At 31.2% G+C, this 20,632-nt stretch overlaps 1 protein-coding gene across 4 annotated transcripts in view; it reads right to left on the minus strand.

Annotated features, from left to right (window-relative positions):
• Nucleotides 1-1,288: 1,288 nt before the first annotated feature.
• The window catches only part of LOC139492010 (TGF-beta-activated kinase 1 and MAP3K7-binding protein 3-like), a 28,209-nt gene continuing 8,865 nt past the window's right edge, over nucleotides 1,289-20,632 (minus strand). For 2 of the 4 annotated variants that reach the window (XM_071280044.1, XM_071280043.1), the window contains exons 2-8: nucleotides 19,280-19,405; nucleotides 16,774-17,980; nucleotides 14,047-14,204; nucleotides 12,355-12,451; nucleotides 11,215-11,334; nucleotides 10,454-10,651; nucleotides 1,289-8,781 (exon numbers count right to left, since the gene is read on the minus strand). In XM_071280044.1, the coding sequence (XP_071136145.1) occupies nucleotides 8,759-8,781; nucleotides 10,454-10,651; nucleotides 11,215-11,334; nucleotides 12,355-12,451; nucleotides 14,047-14,204; nucleotides 16,774-17,980; nucleotides 19,280-19,381 (1,905 nt within the window). In that variant the 5' untranslated portion in view covers nucleotides 19,382-19,405 and the 3' untranslated portion in view covers nucleotides 1,289-8,758. Of the gene's footprint in view, nucleotides 8,782-9,176; nucleotides 10,652-11,214; nucleotides 11,335-12,354; nucleotides 12,452-14,046; nucleotides 14,205-16,773; nucleotides 17,981-19,279; nucleotides 19,406-20,632 lie in introns of those variants that run through there. The other 2 variants (XM_071280041.1, XM_071280042.1) reach the window with 1 other exon arrangement.

Raw genomic sequence — 20,632 nt, forward strand, 5'->3', positions numbered from 1 at the left:
ATAGTCCTAAATATAAAGCTTTATTACAACTATTACATAAACTTAACATGATTCATGAAAATGAGGTCAAAGTCATAACAACCAAACAAGAAATACATGTACATCTTATAATCATTCAATACACTAAATACATGTACATCTTATAATCATTCAATACACTAAATATAGTTGATCGATTGCTTATAGTTTCTAAGAAACAGACTAAACCAAGAAAACTATACATTGACCAATGAACCATGGAAATGAGGGCAAAATCAGATGAACACTAAAGCTAACTATCTTCCATACAACAAATATAGTTGACCTATTGCTTATAGTTTAAGAAAAACAGACCAAAACACAAAACCTTTACACTGAGCAATGAACCATGAAAATGGGGTCAAGGTCAAATAATTCCTGTGAGACAGAAAGGTACATCATAAAATATGTCCATACACCAAATTTAGTTCACTTTTTGCATATAGTATCAGAAAAAAAGAACATAACTCAAAAACTTTAATCTTAACCACTGAACCTTCAAAATGAGGTCACGGTCAGATGACACCTACCAGCTAGATATGTACACCTTACAATCAATCCAAACACCATATATAGTAGACCTATTGCATACAGTATAAGAAAAACAGACAGATCAATTAAAGGTATCTTGTTATAAACGTCACTGAGATTCTAACAAAATTCTCTGAAATCAATATTATTAAAATGCATGGTTTCTCAAGTGACAACATATTTGTTATATTTGGAAGTCATTTTTTCAAACAAAGTCAGTTTGTTTTTCACTTGTAGGTATGAATGTTTCTTTAGTATCCATCGCCGCTCTTTCAACAATATAAAGGCATTCTAATAGGAGCCAATTGTGTTCTTGCTGACTTGTATTTTTATTCATATTAGGTTTACTTCATAACAGGGTTTTAGGAAGAATGAAAAGAAACTAGCGTTATTCTTTAACCTCACATCCCACTATAAAACTGATGTCTTCTTATTTAATATTTTAAAGTTTGGTGACTATGTTGAACACATGCATCCCATCAAATTCAAACTACAGGAATGCTTCATATCTTGACTTACATGTACATTAAGAAATTGACAACGAGGGTTGTTTGAAAAACAAACATTTTTTTACAACGAAAGAGATGATTTTAGTTCCAAAATTTATTTGTTAATTTTTCATTTGGTAGGTTTCTTGTTGCTCAGTCTAGTTTTTCCAATTGAAAATACCATACCTCGAAAAAAGTATCACCACTTAATGAAATTGAAGTCAATCATGAAATAAAATGCACAAAGTTAATTAAATATCAACAATTTATTTCTCATAATAATAATTATTTTTATACACAAGTGAATCATATGCACAGAATCGTGCATAAATATTATTATAAGCTTTAATATAGTACAAACTCAAAAGACTCAGTATAAAGTCTACTCATACAAGCACCACATTCAAACCAAAATGTCGTTAAATAGTAACCAATCTATCTTTAACATTTAATACCTTTTGATATTCTTAATTTCTACTTCATTTTGTTTTAAATTTACTTTAAGATCGCTAACATGTATTATTATTTGAACAGAAAAATTTTCTCGTGTCTTATATTAAGTACAAGAATTAATTGCAGTATTCATATAATAGATGCGTTTTATTTTGTATTTGGACGAAAATTGAAAACAGGAAAATTGTAAATATCTTTTCTATTGAACAAGATATTTCTGTTTCTAAAAGATAGTTCAAGATAATATTTCTGTTTCTAAAAGGTTTTGCTCCATTGTTAGTTCTAAAAGTACGACGTTGTATCTATATAGATTTTTCTTAATTCAAATTACAATTAATTCTGTTGACAAAGATAACAAATACCGAACATTCTTTAAATAGATATTTAAAACAAAGTATATCAAAAAGACATATATCATTTTTTAGCATCACTTGCTAAAAGTCACCACCTTTTTGGCTTACCATTCAGATTCTGTTTACAATTTATATGGGATATTTAATTGGCAGAAAAGTTTATCAATTCCAGGATTTTTACTCTAGAGGAACAAATACCATATTCAAAATCAGTTGATAACAAAAGATGGATGAAACAACTACATAGACATACTATTAGTATGGCTTTGCTAACAACAGTAGAAAAACAAGAACAACCAATTCTAAATAAGACCCCCCCTTTTTTGGCAAGATGAAAAACCCATAGAGTAAAGATCCTGGGATTGTTTTTATGTGAGATAAGCATCTGAGTAAGCTATAAATAGATTATTAAAATGGAATTCATCATAAACATGATAAACAATATAAAATCATCTAACAGTATATAGATACAGTACATTCAAATTAAATGCTCATTTTTTTCTGTAAAAAAAATCACAAAAAAAGGTAATGTTTCTCCTCTATGTCTGGATGTGTTTTACAAAAGCCTTTTTTTGTTTTGATATTAAAAATTACTACTGTAATCTCAATTGAACTTTAAAAACTATTTAAACTTTTGAAATTAATGAACAACCATTTGAACATTTTGGACATGTCTTATAAGTATGTCTGGATTCCAACTTTACTAACACCTTCAACTTTATATATTTCATCACAACCTTTTGATGACTAATCTTTTTACAATTCAACATTAAAGGTTCAATTCTTGTCTAAATCCCCCCTCCTTTTCCAAATAAAAATAGTGTGTAATTTCTAAATATACTATTTTCTAAAATTAACAACTTCGCATGAAAAACAGCTAAGAAATAATAAAAATATTAAAAAAACAAACATGAACTTGTAATGTACTGTATTTCTCTAAAATAAGTCATTGCACAAAGTCATTAGCCACAGAAAAAACATCTACATGAGAGTAACCTTCTATTAAGTAACAGTCAAAGTGGACTACAGAGAAAAACATTTCATTATTCGCATTTTCAGAATCTAAAGGACTATGGGTAATCTCATTGTTCGTACACCAAAATGAAAATAACATTATGTCATTGGTTGAATTTCCATTGTTTACAACATTTTAAACCAATCACAACGTTTTGGTGTACGCTTTTGAAAATATTACCCAGAAGTCATTCGATTTTGAACCGCGAATTTAGACAATTTGATGAGAGATCTTGTGAAAAACTAGCAACAAATTCATTTATTCTTTTGTATTAATAAGCTCTCCAAAAGTAATGTACTGTGGATTCAGTATTTTTCGTAGGATACCAATTTTCGTGGGTTTCGCGAGTACAAATTAACCACTAATTCAGATGTTAAACGAATAACATATTTTCAATAGGCTTTGTATACAGAGTTCGGCAAAACCATGAAATGAAATATCCACGAATATAAAAGTTTTTAGCAATCCACAAAAATAAATGAATACACAGTTATACATAATTAGAGATAATAATGTTTCTCTAATTTTTCATCAATTTATCCCTCTCTGCACCCATTGTATAAAAAAATTTAATCAACGTGTGGTTCATTTGATCTCAGTTGTTCATTGGTTAAAATCCGATTATGATGTCGAATTTTCTTGTTTTCCTCTGAATTTCCTATTGTGACGGCATGAAATAAGGCGACCATGCCTGATGACATCACATAGAAAGAACACATCTTTTTGCAGATCAGTCGCAAAGAAGGAATAAGTTTGCCTGCGTATTGTTTGAAAATAATTAGAGAAACAGATTCCACCACCAAATCTCGTGTAATACGATATTTATCCACTCTCGACAGTTAAATTTTAAATATTTAAAACGCTCGGCGAGCCTCACGTTTTAAATTTGAAAATTTAACTGTCTAGAGTGGATACATATTGTATTACACTGGATGCAGTGGTAGAATCTATATTTACCACAAATCTACATGATTTTCAAGTAAAAAATTGGTTTTGTATGAATATAAGATTTTCTAGAAAACAGCATAAAATTTACATTTTTTTTTTTTTACAAAAGTTGATGCATATGACAATGATTTATTCAGAATACCATACTTTTTAAAACAAAAATGCCCTTTTACTGTTATACATGTGTAAACAATGGTCTGCAGACTAATCAAACATGGTTTCTATTGTTATAATGTCCTTTTGGTTTCTATCTTTTTAAACAAATGAAATGTTCCTTAATTGTGAAGCTTTACATTGCATAAACCAGACATATGTCTGATCAAAAATCTAAAGTACGGACTTCTTCACTGAATCTGCCTCGGACACATGAAGTTATTAATTGTGTTGTTTTCAAATTTTTAACATATAATTCTCATACTTTCAATAACAAATGAATTTTAATATCATAATAGATCTAGCCACGAAAGAATGTAAAAATAATTTTATCAGTTTTTATAGAAATTTATGGTTAAATGTTTTGTAACAGTTCATCTATCTACACATAGTAAAGACAAATTAAAAAGTGACCATGTAAACGTTAAACATTCAATTATTTTTTGCTCAGTTATTTTACTTTGAGTAAATGTTGTAAGGATTTACCTCAAAAATGGTAAACAATTTTTTTTGTTTTAAATCAGTATTTTGAGGTATGTAAATAGGATAGAAAAGAAAACACTGAACACAACTACTTTCATTCATTTTGGCCTCATACATTTTTGTAAACACCACATTAAAATGAAAGACCATGAAATCTGAGAAACAATTAAAAGAAATTAACTTGGAAGTACACTACTAGTTCTAAATAGACAATATTGTATTTAGCTGATCACATCCTGTAAATTTAGAATTTATTGCAAAAAATGTGATAGGGTTATAATCGCAATAATTTAAACTCACATTTTGAAATCTTTTTATGAATTAACCAGAATTTTTCTCAATATCTCAAAAGTTAAAATTGTGTTTTAGTCTTAAATGACAAAATCTCTATAATAAATGCACGCAATAATTTCTAAATTTTACAGTATTTCAATGCCTACAGATGACTGGATTTTTTTTTTTACTAAAAGAGATGACAATTTTTAAACAGATGATTAATACCTTGAAAATGAGGTATTTTCACTTCCTGCTTAGTAAACACAGATTCAGTACCCTTGTTTCAATGTTTTGTAACAGTCAATACAGTGAGCATGGTACAAGCCCCTGTACCAATTGTTTAAATAATTATTTAAATCTCAAACATGACCATTTCCTTTCAAATTTGTTTATCCAAATCATAAAAATCTTTCACAAAGGGCAAGTCTTTAAATACAATTATTTTCTTGAAATAAAAAGTATAAAGCCTCCCTTTATCAATATAGGCATAGAACATGTACAAAACATTGAAATAATTTTGTATTATCTCCCCTTAACTCAAGCAGAAAGCTTATTCTTTAACATGGCGCCTCAAATCAATGTATGGTTTAAATGTATATAAATAGCTATTCTTTCCATAACTGGAAATTCTCCCTTTAAATGTCTATTAGGGAATAACTAGCTTCATGTATTTTAAAAAATAAAGGGACTCTTTTTACAAAAAATCTCAAAATAAAATTGATCATATTTTATACTGGTAATATTCATGCCTTATGAAAGATTTTACTCATAGATTTTTGGTCAAAAGGGTTGTTATCTTTATCATCGAAATACTGATAATTTATTTTGCAGATTTCTATATTGTCAAACTGTTATAAAATCTGATGTTCTAAAAACTACATAAACAATAATTCATTGGAATTCCTCAAGTTGTGATCAAAGATCCTTAAAAAATCATAAGAGTTCTAACGAACTTTCAAAATTTTTCAAGGCTAATATGAAAATTCTTTTGGATAATTTTCATGGCACAACATCTTTTAATATTCTTCAATTAAAGCTTAAGAATGGCGTTCTGTTTTATATGTATACAATTTAATCTATTCTAGAAAAATCACTGACGCACAAGTTATTTTACAGTAACAGACAAAATGATTGTCTAGAAAATATGGCGGGATAAATAAATACATCCATGAGCAAATGTCTTATTTCAGGTTGTTTCTTACAATGTGTTTTAAATTGCATGGTGTAGCTACATTTCAGAATCCAAAGGATTATGGGTAACTCATTGTTCCTTCACCAAAATGAAAATGATGTTACTTTATTATTTGAATTTCCATTGTTAGTATGCTTTAAACAAATCAAAGTTTTGGTGCCACTTTTTGAAAATATTATCCAGAATGCATTAGATTCTGAAATGACAAATTGCATGGTGTAACTACATATGAAAGTAAAGTGAAATTCATATAAGGCCAAATAAAATATACCATTGTTTGCTGCCTCCCTAAGGCCAAATAAAATATACCATTGTTTGCTGCCCCCCTTCCTTAAAAGAGTAGGGATTTTCAAACATTTACATACTGTAAACCAACTAAATTTCGCGACTTTCGCGAGTAAAAAAATAACGCAAATTTAAATCGTTGCGAATATGTAAAACTTGCATCTTTCCTTATTTAACTACATCAAGTTAGTTATAAAATCGGGAAATTAAATTACCGCGAAATGGAATCAAAAGGGCTAAACGTGAAATAAAGTATCCGCGAAAATAAGTTGGTTTACATACTTTCCATTATTTAACTTTTTTTGGTTGATTTCTATCCGATGAAGCTGTAAAGATTATACGTAAGTATTAAAATTCAAGGTAGGTTAGGAGCAGGAAACAGATATAATGTTTTACAATATAAATAGTGGCTGAAATTATTTTTTAAAAGGTTACAAACTTCTGCCATTTGTAAAATATAAAATTAAATCACAGTCAAGAATTGGATTTATATGGAGTCATACCTCTTGTAATGTTAAATCTCTGAATTGAATTAAATACCTAGAAAAATTGTACACTTTAAAGGAAAAAGCTTCCAAAAAAGCTTCCATAAATTAATTGTTGTAGCAAAGCGCCAGATTATATGCAAGCTTTTATGTAAATGTTGTGAAGGCTTTTTTTTTTAAAGGGAGTGGTATCAAATAGGTTTTACTTTATGCTGCGTCTTTCAAAAATTACAATTCAAAATTGCCATTATTTCTATAAATCAAACCTTATACTTTGAAAATAGTCAGAATTATTTTATTTCACAATCTTGTACAAATTTTGAAATACCTGATACAATCTTAGATGGACATAAAAAATGTGACAAAAAAATTATCAAACGTAAAATTGCCTTTAAGTAATACACTTTTTCAATTCAGTCACCTGAAAAACACCTGGATTTTCTTATGTAAACAAAGGTTGTGCATAGATAACTGCATGCATAGTATAACTGGTGAAGCCAAATACCTTTTTTCAAAGTTCTTTAAATTTAAGTAAATCTACAATACTGTGAATTCCTTGATTTTCCAGTATAACAATTGGATTTTGGAATTATCGTATTTTCATAGAATTTTTATTCTAGCATGTAAATTATCAGTAAACCTATAGAATGATAGAAAATTTAAATTCATAAATTTTTGAAAATATGTTTTTTTTTGTATACCCACATTTCCAGAAGAATTAGTATTCAATGAATATCAATGAGTCCACACTCAACAGTATTGCCATTTTTTGTCTAAAAAATTTGCAGATGTGTACCCTGTGTACAATGGATAAATCCAAATGACAAAATAGTGAATAAAACTATATAAAGTTCCAAAAGTAATAAATCTTGAATCTATTCATGAACGACAACAATAGGAAATACTGGCTTTAGATTAACTCTCTGTTTAAAGGAAATTCTTCATAGATTGATTTAGTTATTATTTTCTTTCTTAAAACAAACTGAAACATAGAATTGAGGCCAACCAAAAATGGAATGAGTTTCAGGTTTCGGTGTAAAAAGTAGGGTAAATTTGTCAATAACTAATGAAGTTTTAACTTCAGTATTGTTTCAATTAAAACTCTTTACATCTGTATTAGTTCCCTTGGTTCTCACAATGGTGGAAAGTTAAAAAAAATTATAAGATATAAATTATTACCAATCTCAATAATTTTATTCGAACCATACAACTCTTTATTTTTATATCAATAACATTAATTATCTAACTCCTTAACAATAAAAAAGAGGAGCCTGAAATAGACATTTTTCATGTTGGCCTAAGGCAATAACCCATCTCCAAAACAATAAGAAAAGGGAACCTGAAACACTGACATTTCTTAAATTGGCCTAAGGTGCAAAAACAAAATAATGAGTATATAAATCTATCACAGGGGTTGGAAATCTTCTATAAAAATTGTTCAATTACAAATCTAGTGACACTGAAAATATATAGTGAAGCAAATATATAAATTTATTTATAACTCCCAAGTTATTCCAAGAAACTTATAATTAAACGGACAAAATTGTTTCAAATAAAAAAGATAATTTCAAAAATATTTTTTTTAATTTAACAACAATAATTAAACCTGTATAATATAAATACAAATATGTGTGTACTGTGGATTCAGATTTTTTTGTCTGGCACTATTTTCTTTAAGCTGCACAGGTAGGAGTTTTTGTCTGGCACTATTTTCTTTAAGCTTCGCAAGTAAGAGTTTAACCCTGAAATTTTAAGTTTACCCAATCCAAAATTCTGTATAAGCTTGTATATATGTATTGGCCTATATGTTTGTTTGCAGCGATTATTAAAACCCTAAAATAAAACATCCCCAAAGAATTCACTAAATTCACAAAAAAATTTGAGAAGAAAAATATAAATCCACAGTAACTGTAAGCTTTGAAAAAAGTAAAGAGCTTAAATGAAAGACAGACGAAAGGTTTTCACGGAGAATGAAAATTGGTCAGGTAGTCGGATTGGTTATATCTGAATCTACATAACAACATCTGAGACATTCAAATGATAAAAATAAAACCAGGTCCAAAACTAGCATGCTGGTGTTAAGTCCCATGTGAAGATACACCTGCAACGAAATAAACACATTTTACACAATAAAAACAATGAAAACAAAAACAGGTGTACGGTTGTGTATAACATGCAAATCTTGTACTGCTTGTGACCAACATGCAATTTCATTGTCATCTCCATCTAAACATTATTTACGGTAGCATAATCTAATCAAAATACAGACCCTCATGTCCAAATTCGCGTAGGATCTGACAATGTTCTATTTTGCATTCTGTTTGAAGACCTTTTAGAAAATTCATTTGAGTTGTTTAAATAAAACATACTACAAGATATTTGGTGGCTTTTATTTCACTGATTGACATAATGAATTTTAGAACAGGAATAAAGGGGATTGACTCTTATCCTTTTAGGCAAACTGTGGAGAGAGAGCTGTAATATAATTAGATTGTCTTTTCTTTTTGAAAATTTTCTGAGTGATTTTTGAAATTGATATTTGCCCACCCTTATGGCTGTTTGTAGCTTATTTGTTGTTTTTATAAACATTGAATGATATGGATATTCAATTTGACAAATTGTCTGATGAATTTGGGTGTTCTAATACATTGTTTGTGGGTTTTTTTTTTTAAAACTAATATGCTACAAGAAATAATTTAAATCACTAAATCTTAACCCTATATTCTGATTTATCATTACATCAAATACTCGGCATAAATTATTCCTTTTGTCAGTTTTGAGGACAAATTCCTATTGTAAAAGAAAACCCCCAAAAAAATTTCAAACCTAGCCACCACAATAACTTTCATCTTAAAACTATAACTGAGAAAGACCTAAATATATTTCTGTGTGCCATAGCCCAACTGACCAAAAGAAATTTAAAACTAAGAAAAGAAAAAAAAAGCACAACAACTTACATAAGTATGAATAAGGAAAATAAAATTAAATAAGGATATGGTATACACACAGAATTCAAAATTTGGTCTAGTCTGAATACAACTTTTAATGCAAGAGTCAGAACTTTCTAAATATTTCATGCTATCATAACGGATGAAGAAACTGACAGTGAATGTCCACTTAAAATTGTATAAACTTTTCTTTGGCCTAACTCTGTGATTTTGTAATAGATGCATTTGTTTTAGTATAACATGTCCAACCTGTACAAAATGAATGACAATAGTCAACTGAATCTGAATATCATTTAATTCCTTCTTTGTGCTTGTAATAAAAAATGCAAATTTTATTCACGTTCCTTATCATATTCATGAAAACCCTATTTTCATTTCAATATAAAGGGGGGAAAATATATTAGGCATAAAAAAAGAGCAAATTTTTAAAATGAGTGAAAATAACTTGACATGTAATTATGAACAACATATAGCAACAACGAATACGTCATGCACTATACCTCTTCAGATATTTGTTATATTTCTGCACTTTTTGTCATTTGAAAAGATTTGGATAATAAACAATTCAAACAAAAACTGCCCTGTATGCTCATATTTCACACATATAATACTATTGCATTATGATTTCTGATAAACCAATTTCACTCTTTCTATTTTTATATATATTTAATGTGAAATGAGAATGAAATGATTACTAGCTAAAAATAGAACAAAACATGATTATCACAGTCTACTTTCACTTTCTACTTTCAACTTCTAACAAGAATCATTTATCATGACAGAAACACAATTGTTGATTGCCTGGGTGGGTGTGGCTCACTCTACCTGTTGATGGGGGTGAAGAGTTGATTCTTGGCATTTCACAGCATTCACACTTGTTTAAGGCAGGATGATTTAGAAGGGTACAGGCTGAACAACTCCACTGCTCTCCATCCCCATCTGAATCCCCTGACCCTGTTGGAGGTTGTTGGGGTGGGGCAGGAGGAATGGCATGGATCCGTGGGGGTAAAGGTGGTGGTGGTGCTGAAACAAAAATAGAAAAACAAATCTTTATCATGTCAGAAACAAACAGCTTTATTATGTCAGAAACAAACAGCTATAAATTACAACAATAACATAGATAATGTAAATTCTGTCTGTATGTCATTTTCTTTTTAAGCCATGGAGTAGTCAGTTTGTTTTCTATGTTGTGTTCTGTCTGTATGTCATTTTCTTTTTAAGCCATGGAGTAGTCAGTTTGTTTTCTATGTTGTGTTCTGTCTGTATGTCTTTTTCTTTTTAAGCCATGGAGTAGTCAGTTTGTTTTCTATGTTGTGTTCTGTCTGTATGTCTTTTTCTTTTTAAGCCATGGAGTAGTCAGTTTAAATGTCCCTCTGTTATCTTTGGCTCTCTTACATCACGTTTTTTTTATTTATATATTTGGTTTGAAAAACATATTTTTTCATAAATTTTAAAGATTTCAGTTTTATATGGCCACAGTATTTCCATATTTTACAAATTATGCATAACAATTTGAGTGGCAGGTGATGAGAACATAAGATCACAACAGAAAAGTACATATTTTTTTAGCACTACTGCATACTTACAATCACTGGTAGGTGGATCTGGAGGAGGGGGAGCAAAAATACTCCCCCTTTGTCCTGGATTCATGTTCTGGAAAAAGTTCTGTTGCTCTAGTGCATTAGGGTCACAGACTCCTAATGGTACTACAAAACAATAATAAAACATTAATCTAACAAGTCATTCAAATTTCAAAGACATAACAGTTACTCATGATTACCCCAGGCCTCACGGTCATAAAACTTTCGAGTCAGTTTTTTGTACCCGTACTCGAAAATCAACCAATCAAATTGCTGAATTTCATGTTTAGAGCATGATTTTTGTGCTCTGAGCACTGAGCAAAGTTTTATGCCTCCAAGGCCAGGCCTCACGGTCATAAAACTTTCGAGCATGATTTTTGTACTCAGACTTGAAAATCAACCAATGAAATTGCCGGATTTCATGTTTCGAGCATGATTTTTGAGCTTCGAGCACTGAGCAAAGTTTTAAGCCTTCAAGGCCAGGTGTTGGTGTCGCTTAGTTTTTCTATGTTGTATTTTGTAGGCTGCTGTTTGCTTTCCTTTTTTTGTCATGGCATTGTCTGTTGTTTTCATCTCATGAGCTTGAAAATCCTGTAGGTATTTCTACTGGCTGTTTCTTAATTTAAGATTGGCCATTATTACTGGTGGCTATTGTTAGATAAACCAACATGATGATTAGTAGCAGTATGTAAGTATCATCCTGTTTATTCTATCATGATCTTTCGGTGTGTCACAAGTTACAACAAAATTATCAAGGGTTGATGCATGCCACTGTAACAAAAAGTACAGACATTAAAACTTGTCTCAATACATTACTGGAAATTCTTAAATCCACAATATAAGTACTGTATTATATAAAGAATTTTGCACATATATTACTTCATGGAATAATTCGGTAAAGTTCGGTTCTATAACCTGTTAAAAATAAAACTGTATCAATATTTTGTGCATAATAAGTAGTTATCAGGTTATTATAATTGTTTATATCTGTATCCTATAAACAGGGAATTGGTCTTTCTGCATATAATATATATATAAGACAATCTGGTATGATTGCCAATTAGACATCTTACCACCAGAGACCAAAGACATAGAAATTGACAACTGTAGGTCCCTGTACGGCCTAGTCAGCTATATAAGACTTACATAGACCATTATTATAATTATCAATCTCCCTTGTCATGACCTGGATGTCTGTCTGTAACCTTCGGTTCACCTCCCTTAACTTGGCAACATCTTCTATCTAAAAATAGTAAATTTAAATTTTCAATGATATCAAGAAGATGTATAAATTTTCACATGCAAGTATCTGTCAACCAATAGGAAATGACAATTCTAATATGCTGAAATTTGAATTTAAAAATGAATTTTTTAACCGAACTACTCAAAATTAGAAGTAAAACTTCAATAGGTTGCAATCTTTCTTTATTGTTTTAAGGATGAAAATAAAAAATAAATCACTGTGGCCACTGAATTAGCATCCATATGCAAGAAAAAAAACAATGCCCCCTGCCCCCTAACCAAAAAAAAAAGAAGTATGTGATGCTCATGCAATCAGTCCAATTGCACTGAAACTTTTGGGCAACCTTAAGCTTTAATGTTGCGCATTGGGAAAAATGATGTATCTTAAGGTAAGTCTACATCTTTGCATCAGCAATATATACTTACTGAAGGGGAACAGTTAACACGTCTATTGGTGCGTCTGTTTTCTATACTTACTGATGGGGAACAGTTAACACTTCTATTGGTGCCTCTGTTTTCTATACTTACTGATGGGGAACAGTTAACACTTCTATTGGTGCCTCTATTTTCTATACTTACTGAAGGGGAACAGTTAACACGTCTATTGGTGCCTCTGTTTTCTATACTTACTGATGGGGAACAGTTAACACTTCTATTGGTGCCTCTGTTTTCTATACTTACTGAAGGGGAACAGTTAACACTTCTATTGGTGCCTCTGTTTTCTATACTTACTGATGGGGAACAGTTAACACTTCTATTGGTGCGTCTGTTTTCTATACTTACTGAAGGGAAACAGTTAACACTTCTATTGGTGCGTCTGTTTTCTATACTTACTGATGGGGAACAGTTAACACGTCTATTGGTGCCTCTGTTTTCTATACTTACTGATGGGGAACAGTTAACACGTCTATTGGTGCCTCTGTTTTCTATACTTACTGATGGGGAACAGTTAACACGTCTATTGGTGCGTCTGTTTTCTATACTTACTGATGGGGAACAGTTAACACTTCTATTGGTGCGTCTGTTTTCTATACTTACTGAAGGGGAACAGTTAACACTTCTATTGGTGCATCTGTTTTCTATACTTACTGATGGGGAACAGTTAACACTTCTATTGGTGCGTCTGTTTTCTTTACTTACTGATGGGGAACAGTTAACACTTCTGTTGGTGCGCTGTTTTCTATACTTACTGATGGGGAACAGTTAACACTTCTATTGGTGCGTCTGTTTTCTATACTTACTGAAGGGGAACAGTTAACACTTCTATTGGTACGTCTGTTTTCTATACTTACTGATGGGGAACAGTTAACACTTCTATTGGTGCGTCTGTTTTCTTTACTTACTGATGGGGAACAGTTAACACTTCTGTTGGTGCGCTGTTTTCTATACTTACTGATGGGGAACAGTTAACACTTCTATTGGTGCGTCTGTTTTCTTTACTTACTGATGGGGAACAGTTAACACTTCTGTTGGTGCGCTGTTTTCTATACTTACTGATGGGGAACAGTTAACACTTCTATTGGTGCGTCTGTTTTCTATACTTACTGAAGGGGAACAGTTAACACTTCTATTGGTACGTCTGTTTTCTATACTTACTGATGGGGAACAGTTGACACTTCTATTGGTGCGTCTGTTTTCTAACATATTTTTCTCCATTTGATTCACCTGACTTCTTAGCTTGGCTAATTTTCTCAGTTCTGATTCTAAATCAAGTTTTAATTTTAACATTCTATCATCTTGAAAACTAATAAGTGCTGAAAAACAAAAACATATAATTCATTTTTAACAAAATAATTTATGCTGATAAGTTATTTTTTTAGTTAACATGGTCATGATAGTGAACGGTCCTGAAAAATACAGAAATTTTTTTTTTAGTTAACATGGTCATGATAGTGAACGGTCCTGAAAAATACAGAATTTTTTTTTAGTTAACATGGTCATGATAGTGAACGGTCCTGAAAAATACAGATTTTTTTTTTAGTTAACATGGTCATGATCAGGGATCTCCATGGATGAAAATTGAACCATGGAGGAACTTTCACCATTACAAACCGTGTCTACGCTGTACAGTGTAGCGCGATCGGAAGTATTTTATCCCTCCGTTCAAGGAATGGTGAACATGCTAATTCATTGCTTATTTAAATTATATTTATTTGAATTTTCATTATAGAATTAGAAGTATCAATATGTTCATTTATTGCCGTTTTTAACCATTCAAATGCCAAGTCTTCATGGTCCCCCCTTAGTCGAGAATGACCAAAGCTGTCATGAAGGTCCCCATGTAGATTTCTTGTATTTTTGGTAATTGTTATGGGGGTTAAAAATCATATGATGTGGAGCTTATTTTTCGTGGACACTGTCAAATTCAGAACTCATTACCGGTATGGCTGATTTGCAGCAACAACAAAACGATTCGTACGGGTTATGTAAAAGGTTAAAGAGATTTGTAAAGCAAATGAAAAGGTTTTTAATGACTTTATCTGACAAATTGATGCTGTGCAACATGCATCTTTCGAGTCTGAATAGAAACCGGAAACGCGGATGTATCAATTTGATTGTAATATACGAAATGAATTCGGAATTACGATACGATATTTCTTTACAGGAAATATTTATAAGTTTTTACTTTTAAACTTTTAAAGTCATTCTAAATTATTGTTACAGCAGTACTCGAGTTATTTGTGATGAAATAATATTTACTGTTTTGCGTCCTATTTTGTACTTCTTAAAAAAGGGGGATGCTGATTGCGTAAGTCAAAATAAAGCACGTGTTCGACTTGTTAAACTGTTTTCTTTGTAACTGGATTATTAATTTATTTATTTAATCTAAATGATCATAATCATTTGCTGAACTTAGTTGATTAATTCGACAAATGGATCGTCTATCCTCAGATAGTATTCTCCTGTCTGGTTTGTTGATCTACATGTGCAAGCTCAGGTACAAGTGATTAGCGATCTTAATCCGGATATCCCTCAGGCGTTAGAACTGTGTTGGATTATAACATAAAAAGCCTAAGGGTTATGCAATTACATGCATTTGATTATAATTGATAAAAAAAATGGCGTCGGGCTACAAAAATGATGAAGTTTTGAACGATGGCGGAAGACAATTTAACGATGGCGCAAGACAATTTAACGATGGGGCGAGTCATTTGACGATGGCGCAAGACATTTGAACGATGGCGGGGCGCCATCGTTAAACAGGCCATGGAGATCCCTGCATGATAGTGAACGGTCCTGAAAAATACAGAATTTTTTTTCAAGAGCACGAAATAGAGGTATAACAAAATACATGAAATATGTCTTAAATGTATAAATATATCTATGTCTTTATTTTTTATTTTTTATATCTTTTTTAGTTGTTGTTATTTTGTGAATATGTTGTAGGTTCACTTATAATTATCCAAGAAGTCTACAACTTTATTTTGTTATGTGGAGAGTTAAGTGTTGATACATGTAGCAGAATTTATAAAATTTGAGTTTAATTCATTTAGTACTTGACATAGAATGTACTGTATAGACACAATTCTATTTTCGAAGACTGTATATACATTTTTATATTCCGCTCCAAGTGTCTCTTTGTTTTTTTATTTTTCTTGTTTTTGTCATTGGGTTGCTACCCCATTAATCATGTAGATGTAGAACGTTCCATCCACATCTAATTTATTTAGACAAGAGTAATGGAGCACCACACACTATTTGCCATCACCAACCTGGATTTTCCTAAGCAACCACATTCCAGTCTTAAATTTTGTAATACTTTATAAAAAAAGTTGTAATTGTTCTTTAATAAAATAATGAAACATTCATTTCACCATTAACATAATTTCATAATTAGCTGTAATCTTTATACACAATGTGCATGATGTACATTGTATATACAATAAAACAAATACTATTTGATTTACTTCCTGGTTGCTTAATTATTTGCTTCAGTTATTACATTACATACAGACACAACAGAAAGTGAAAGTCTTTACTTAAATTGCCTACATCAACTTCATTGGTATTTCAGTTGTCTCATTGGCAATCATACAAAAAATCCATTTTTTATGTTGTATATATTTGTTTCTTGTTCATCAGGTAAAACCGCCTTCTTACTGACACAATTTCATGGTCAAATTAATGCAAAATGCCTGAAAATTATCCTCCAACATGATCAAGCAAATGGTTTGTAAATGTATTCATCAATATTCAGGTTAAGAGTTTACTTAATTCTTTGTGTTGGTTTTAATATCGTGGTCTATGCATTAGAAATATAAAAGACTAAAAAGTAACAATCCCCTGAATATATTCATATTTATATTTAATGTTGCGTTTTACCTTGAGTATATGCTGCTTCCTCCTGTATATTACCAGACTGTCTCCTAGGAATGTCAGGAGGAGGCGGATGATTATGAGATGAATCGGAACTAAGACTACTATGACTAGAACTGGGTGACGGCACCACTTTCGGTTGAAAAGTCAACGTGGACACATGACGTCTTTCACCGTCTGGATTTCCTATCACACTGTGATCACTTTCGGAACTACTGCTCCGAGACGCTATAGGAGGGTGTCCCGAAATATGAGAGTCGTTTGGATAATAAGGATAAAAATGTCCATTATCACCGTGACTAGTACCTCCTACAGGATCTGGCAAGTATTTAAATGAGGGCGGATTAACTGCCCCACTTATGTTGATGTCACTAGCACTTTGAGAAATTCCGTGTTCAGGATGATACGCAGGTGGCGTACCAACATTAACAACCAAAGGGGTGTAATAATTATTACAAGGTGTTGTACCATTGTCCATTCCAGTTAAATAGGGTTCACTATGTGACCCATGTAAACCAGAGGGATTATAGTTCCCTGGTTGGTACACTGGAGTTCTATCACCCGGTTGTAATCTAATAATGTTCAATTGCCCATGTTCTACTAAAGGCTGCACAGAGAAAGATCGCTGGGCCACCGGAGGACCCTGATTCATTGTAGCTTGGCTAGTGATGGGTGAACGTTGCAAACTATAGTTTATATTTCCATGCTGATTTATATAACTAGGATGCCCAACAGCACCATGACTGCTTGGTGGAAGTCTATTGTCACCTTGTTGATATAAAATATTATAAACTAAAGGATTTTGTGAGCTTCCTGACGGTTTTTCTTGGGGACTGCGTATAGTTTGAAAATGTTGAACTGGAATTTGCCGAATCCCTTGAGGAACACTATTAGTCTTTGTCTGGGGACTCGGAGATGCAACACGACATTCAATGTTCTGTATACAATTTCCAGGGTTTTTCACATACTGATTAAAATCAGATGTAAAACTTGGCTCCATTGGTGGAGGTCTATATTCACTCGGAATTTTATGTGAGGATGAACTAGACGTGCTTGCACTACTTATTCCACTCGATGCAGAATCACTCCTTGTACGTTGGTCAGTAATGTGCATGTCCTGTAATCTATTAGGTATATATTGATCGTTTCCAAATAAAGCATTGGGTGTTTCTCTATCAAGAGCTTCTATACATTTCTTTCTATCGTTTTTATTCTGTAAAAAGAAAAAGTCAGCATGAAAATCAGCAACATGTGGAAATCTCCAATGCGATTTTTTGATTTATCATAATACAAAGTGACACAATAGTTGCTTACTATTTGTAAAGTTATTGTGCTTGTTTAGTTATGTTTTGTCTGGCTATTTTTTTCAAAGAGTAAGTTTAAAAAATACTGTAAATCTTAATTAGTTTATAATGGAATAACAAATTTACAACATTTTAAGAAAAAGCATATACATAACATGCATAAACAAGCATTCTAAGAGTATTGCATGGCTTCATACTGGTTAAAATTTCTCCGTACTGGAACAAAATGCTATACTTGATCTATAACTATGTCATGATGTAAACTATACTAGATCACACCCATGAATTCGCTGGCATTTATAAGTGTGTGATGAATTATATAAATTGTTGTAGAATGAATTTTTCAAAAAGAATTTTATGACTGGAGGAAATTAAGGTAAGGCATCTTAGCCTGCGGGTACCGTGGTGAAAGGATAATTTTTCCCCTCCCCCTTTTTCCAAAGTTTGTTATTTTGTGTTTTCTGTTTTTCTGTATACTTAGAACATACATATACTAAAAATAAAGTGTTTTGCTGTTTACTACCCATTCCAAGTTTTCATCAAGCATCATCAATGATAAAAAAAAGGTGTGGGAACTGAATATTTGAGTGAATTTTCCAAGACATAGGATCATAAGTTAACTCTGCACAAAATCATCAGACTACATAAACATGATATAACTATATACCAATTATCATATCGATATCTTCAAGCATGAGCAATATGATTACATGTAATAATATCTTACAATCATCAAGTTCAACCACAAAATCTTGTTTGGTAGATGATTCCTCAGCTCTCAACAATTTAATTTCAAATATTGAAATTGCTTTGCAATCAATTATTAATTTGAACTTAAACATGTTAAATATATCTTATCAATGTACATGTATATGTATCTATATATATATATATGTCTTCAGGATTTGCTTAATATTGAAGGTACATGTACATATACAGCAACCAACAAAAAATACATTTTTTTTAAGCCACATTTGAATTCAGGTGGAGTATTTTACACGTTTTGGACAAGAAGACAATGTGACAGCATGATAGACAATTTTGAAGATAAGTGTCATAATTTTTTTTAGTTAGGCTGCTTTTTATCTGAGTGCAATATCAAACAATTTTAATCTTATTTTTGGCCTTACATACATGACATACGAAATATACAGGAAAGTACAAAGTTTTGAATGTTGCCTATAATGGTAAAAAAACAATACTTGTACCTGTCTAACACATAAGGTTATAACATGCTCAGCAACTTCTGGATATTTCTGTTTTAAGTCTTGAAGCAGTTGAACATTTAATCCAATTTCTGTTGTGGTCATCCTTCTACCATAATTACAATATATCTGAAAAAAAAAAAATATTGTTACATATGTACACAAAAAAGGAATTGCTAACAATTTCTTATATAGACCAGGTTTATCAAAGAGACATTTATTGTCGAGACACCCATCTGGTGCAATAAAAATTTAAGAGAACTACATGTATATAAGCAAGAATCAATAGAATAAAATTGATTTTACAATGTTAATTTTTTTTTACAATTTATATTTGCAGTAAATTTTGACTACAAGCATGACAAGGCAAGGAAATACCAACTCAACAGTTGTCTTGCAAAAGGCTTAAGCTACTTTGAAAAATTATAGATGCTCTGGCAGATTTTAAAAAGGCATTAATGGCATCCTTGAATTCTCTTGTCTCGAGCTCCCTGTTGGACCTTTACTTCTCCTTATTTGGTAAATAGAAAGAAGTATGTCTCCCTATAATTCTTAAGTGTGGTTCAACTCCTGATCTTATAATTGAAAATTGCTGTTTCATCAAAACAGTAAAAATGGAAAATTGCAGATGAAGAGAGAAACTGTTACAACCACCAGGGTGATTATATTTTGTTCTGAAATTTAATTAGAAAATCACTGAAAACTGATACTGTTCTATATTAACAGTATAATACCCATAAATGAGAATAGTATATCCATTAATGGGGGTCCTCCCTAACCTGTTAAAAAGTTATGAAACATCAAGAGGATAATAACAATTAAAAAACACATTAACATGAAAAATAACGATGACTTTAAACATGTTAAATGTCATTTTCAATTTCATTTTTTTGTATGGAATTGCAAAATTAAGTTGTGAATGCAGAAGGTAAACATGAAAACTTGGTTATTCCCCCTTTGAATTATATGAACAGTAGTCAGAAACTGTGTAAATGGTCAATATGACATGTATGGACATTGGTATGGTATGGTTTAAACATGGTAATTATCAAGATGGAAATGTTTTTATTTACCTGTAAAGCAGTAATTTGTTCTGTCCATAGAATTTAGCATGGAAAAGATCAATGACTAATGTTGTGTATGACAGTATGATGGGAGATCATAATCATTATTGACCTATTTTGTAAACTCTCAACTGGGATTTCCCATTATGAATACAGGTACTACTGATTGATATTTATGACTCATATCCATGTTTAACAACATTTATGACATCACACCTGGATTCACTTCCATGTGGCTCAGTGTAAAGTCATCAAGAAACCCTATCAATATTGGATCCCTGATAATAATATT

The sequence above is a fragment of the Mytilus edulis genome, chromosome 10 (genome assembly GCF_963676685.1).
Source record: "Mytilus edulis chromosome 10, xbMytEdul2.2, whole genome shotgun sequence".
Taxonomy (NCBI): Eukaryota; Metazoa; Mollusca; class Bivalvia; order Mytilida; family Mytilidae; genus Mytilus; species Mytilus edulis.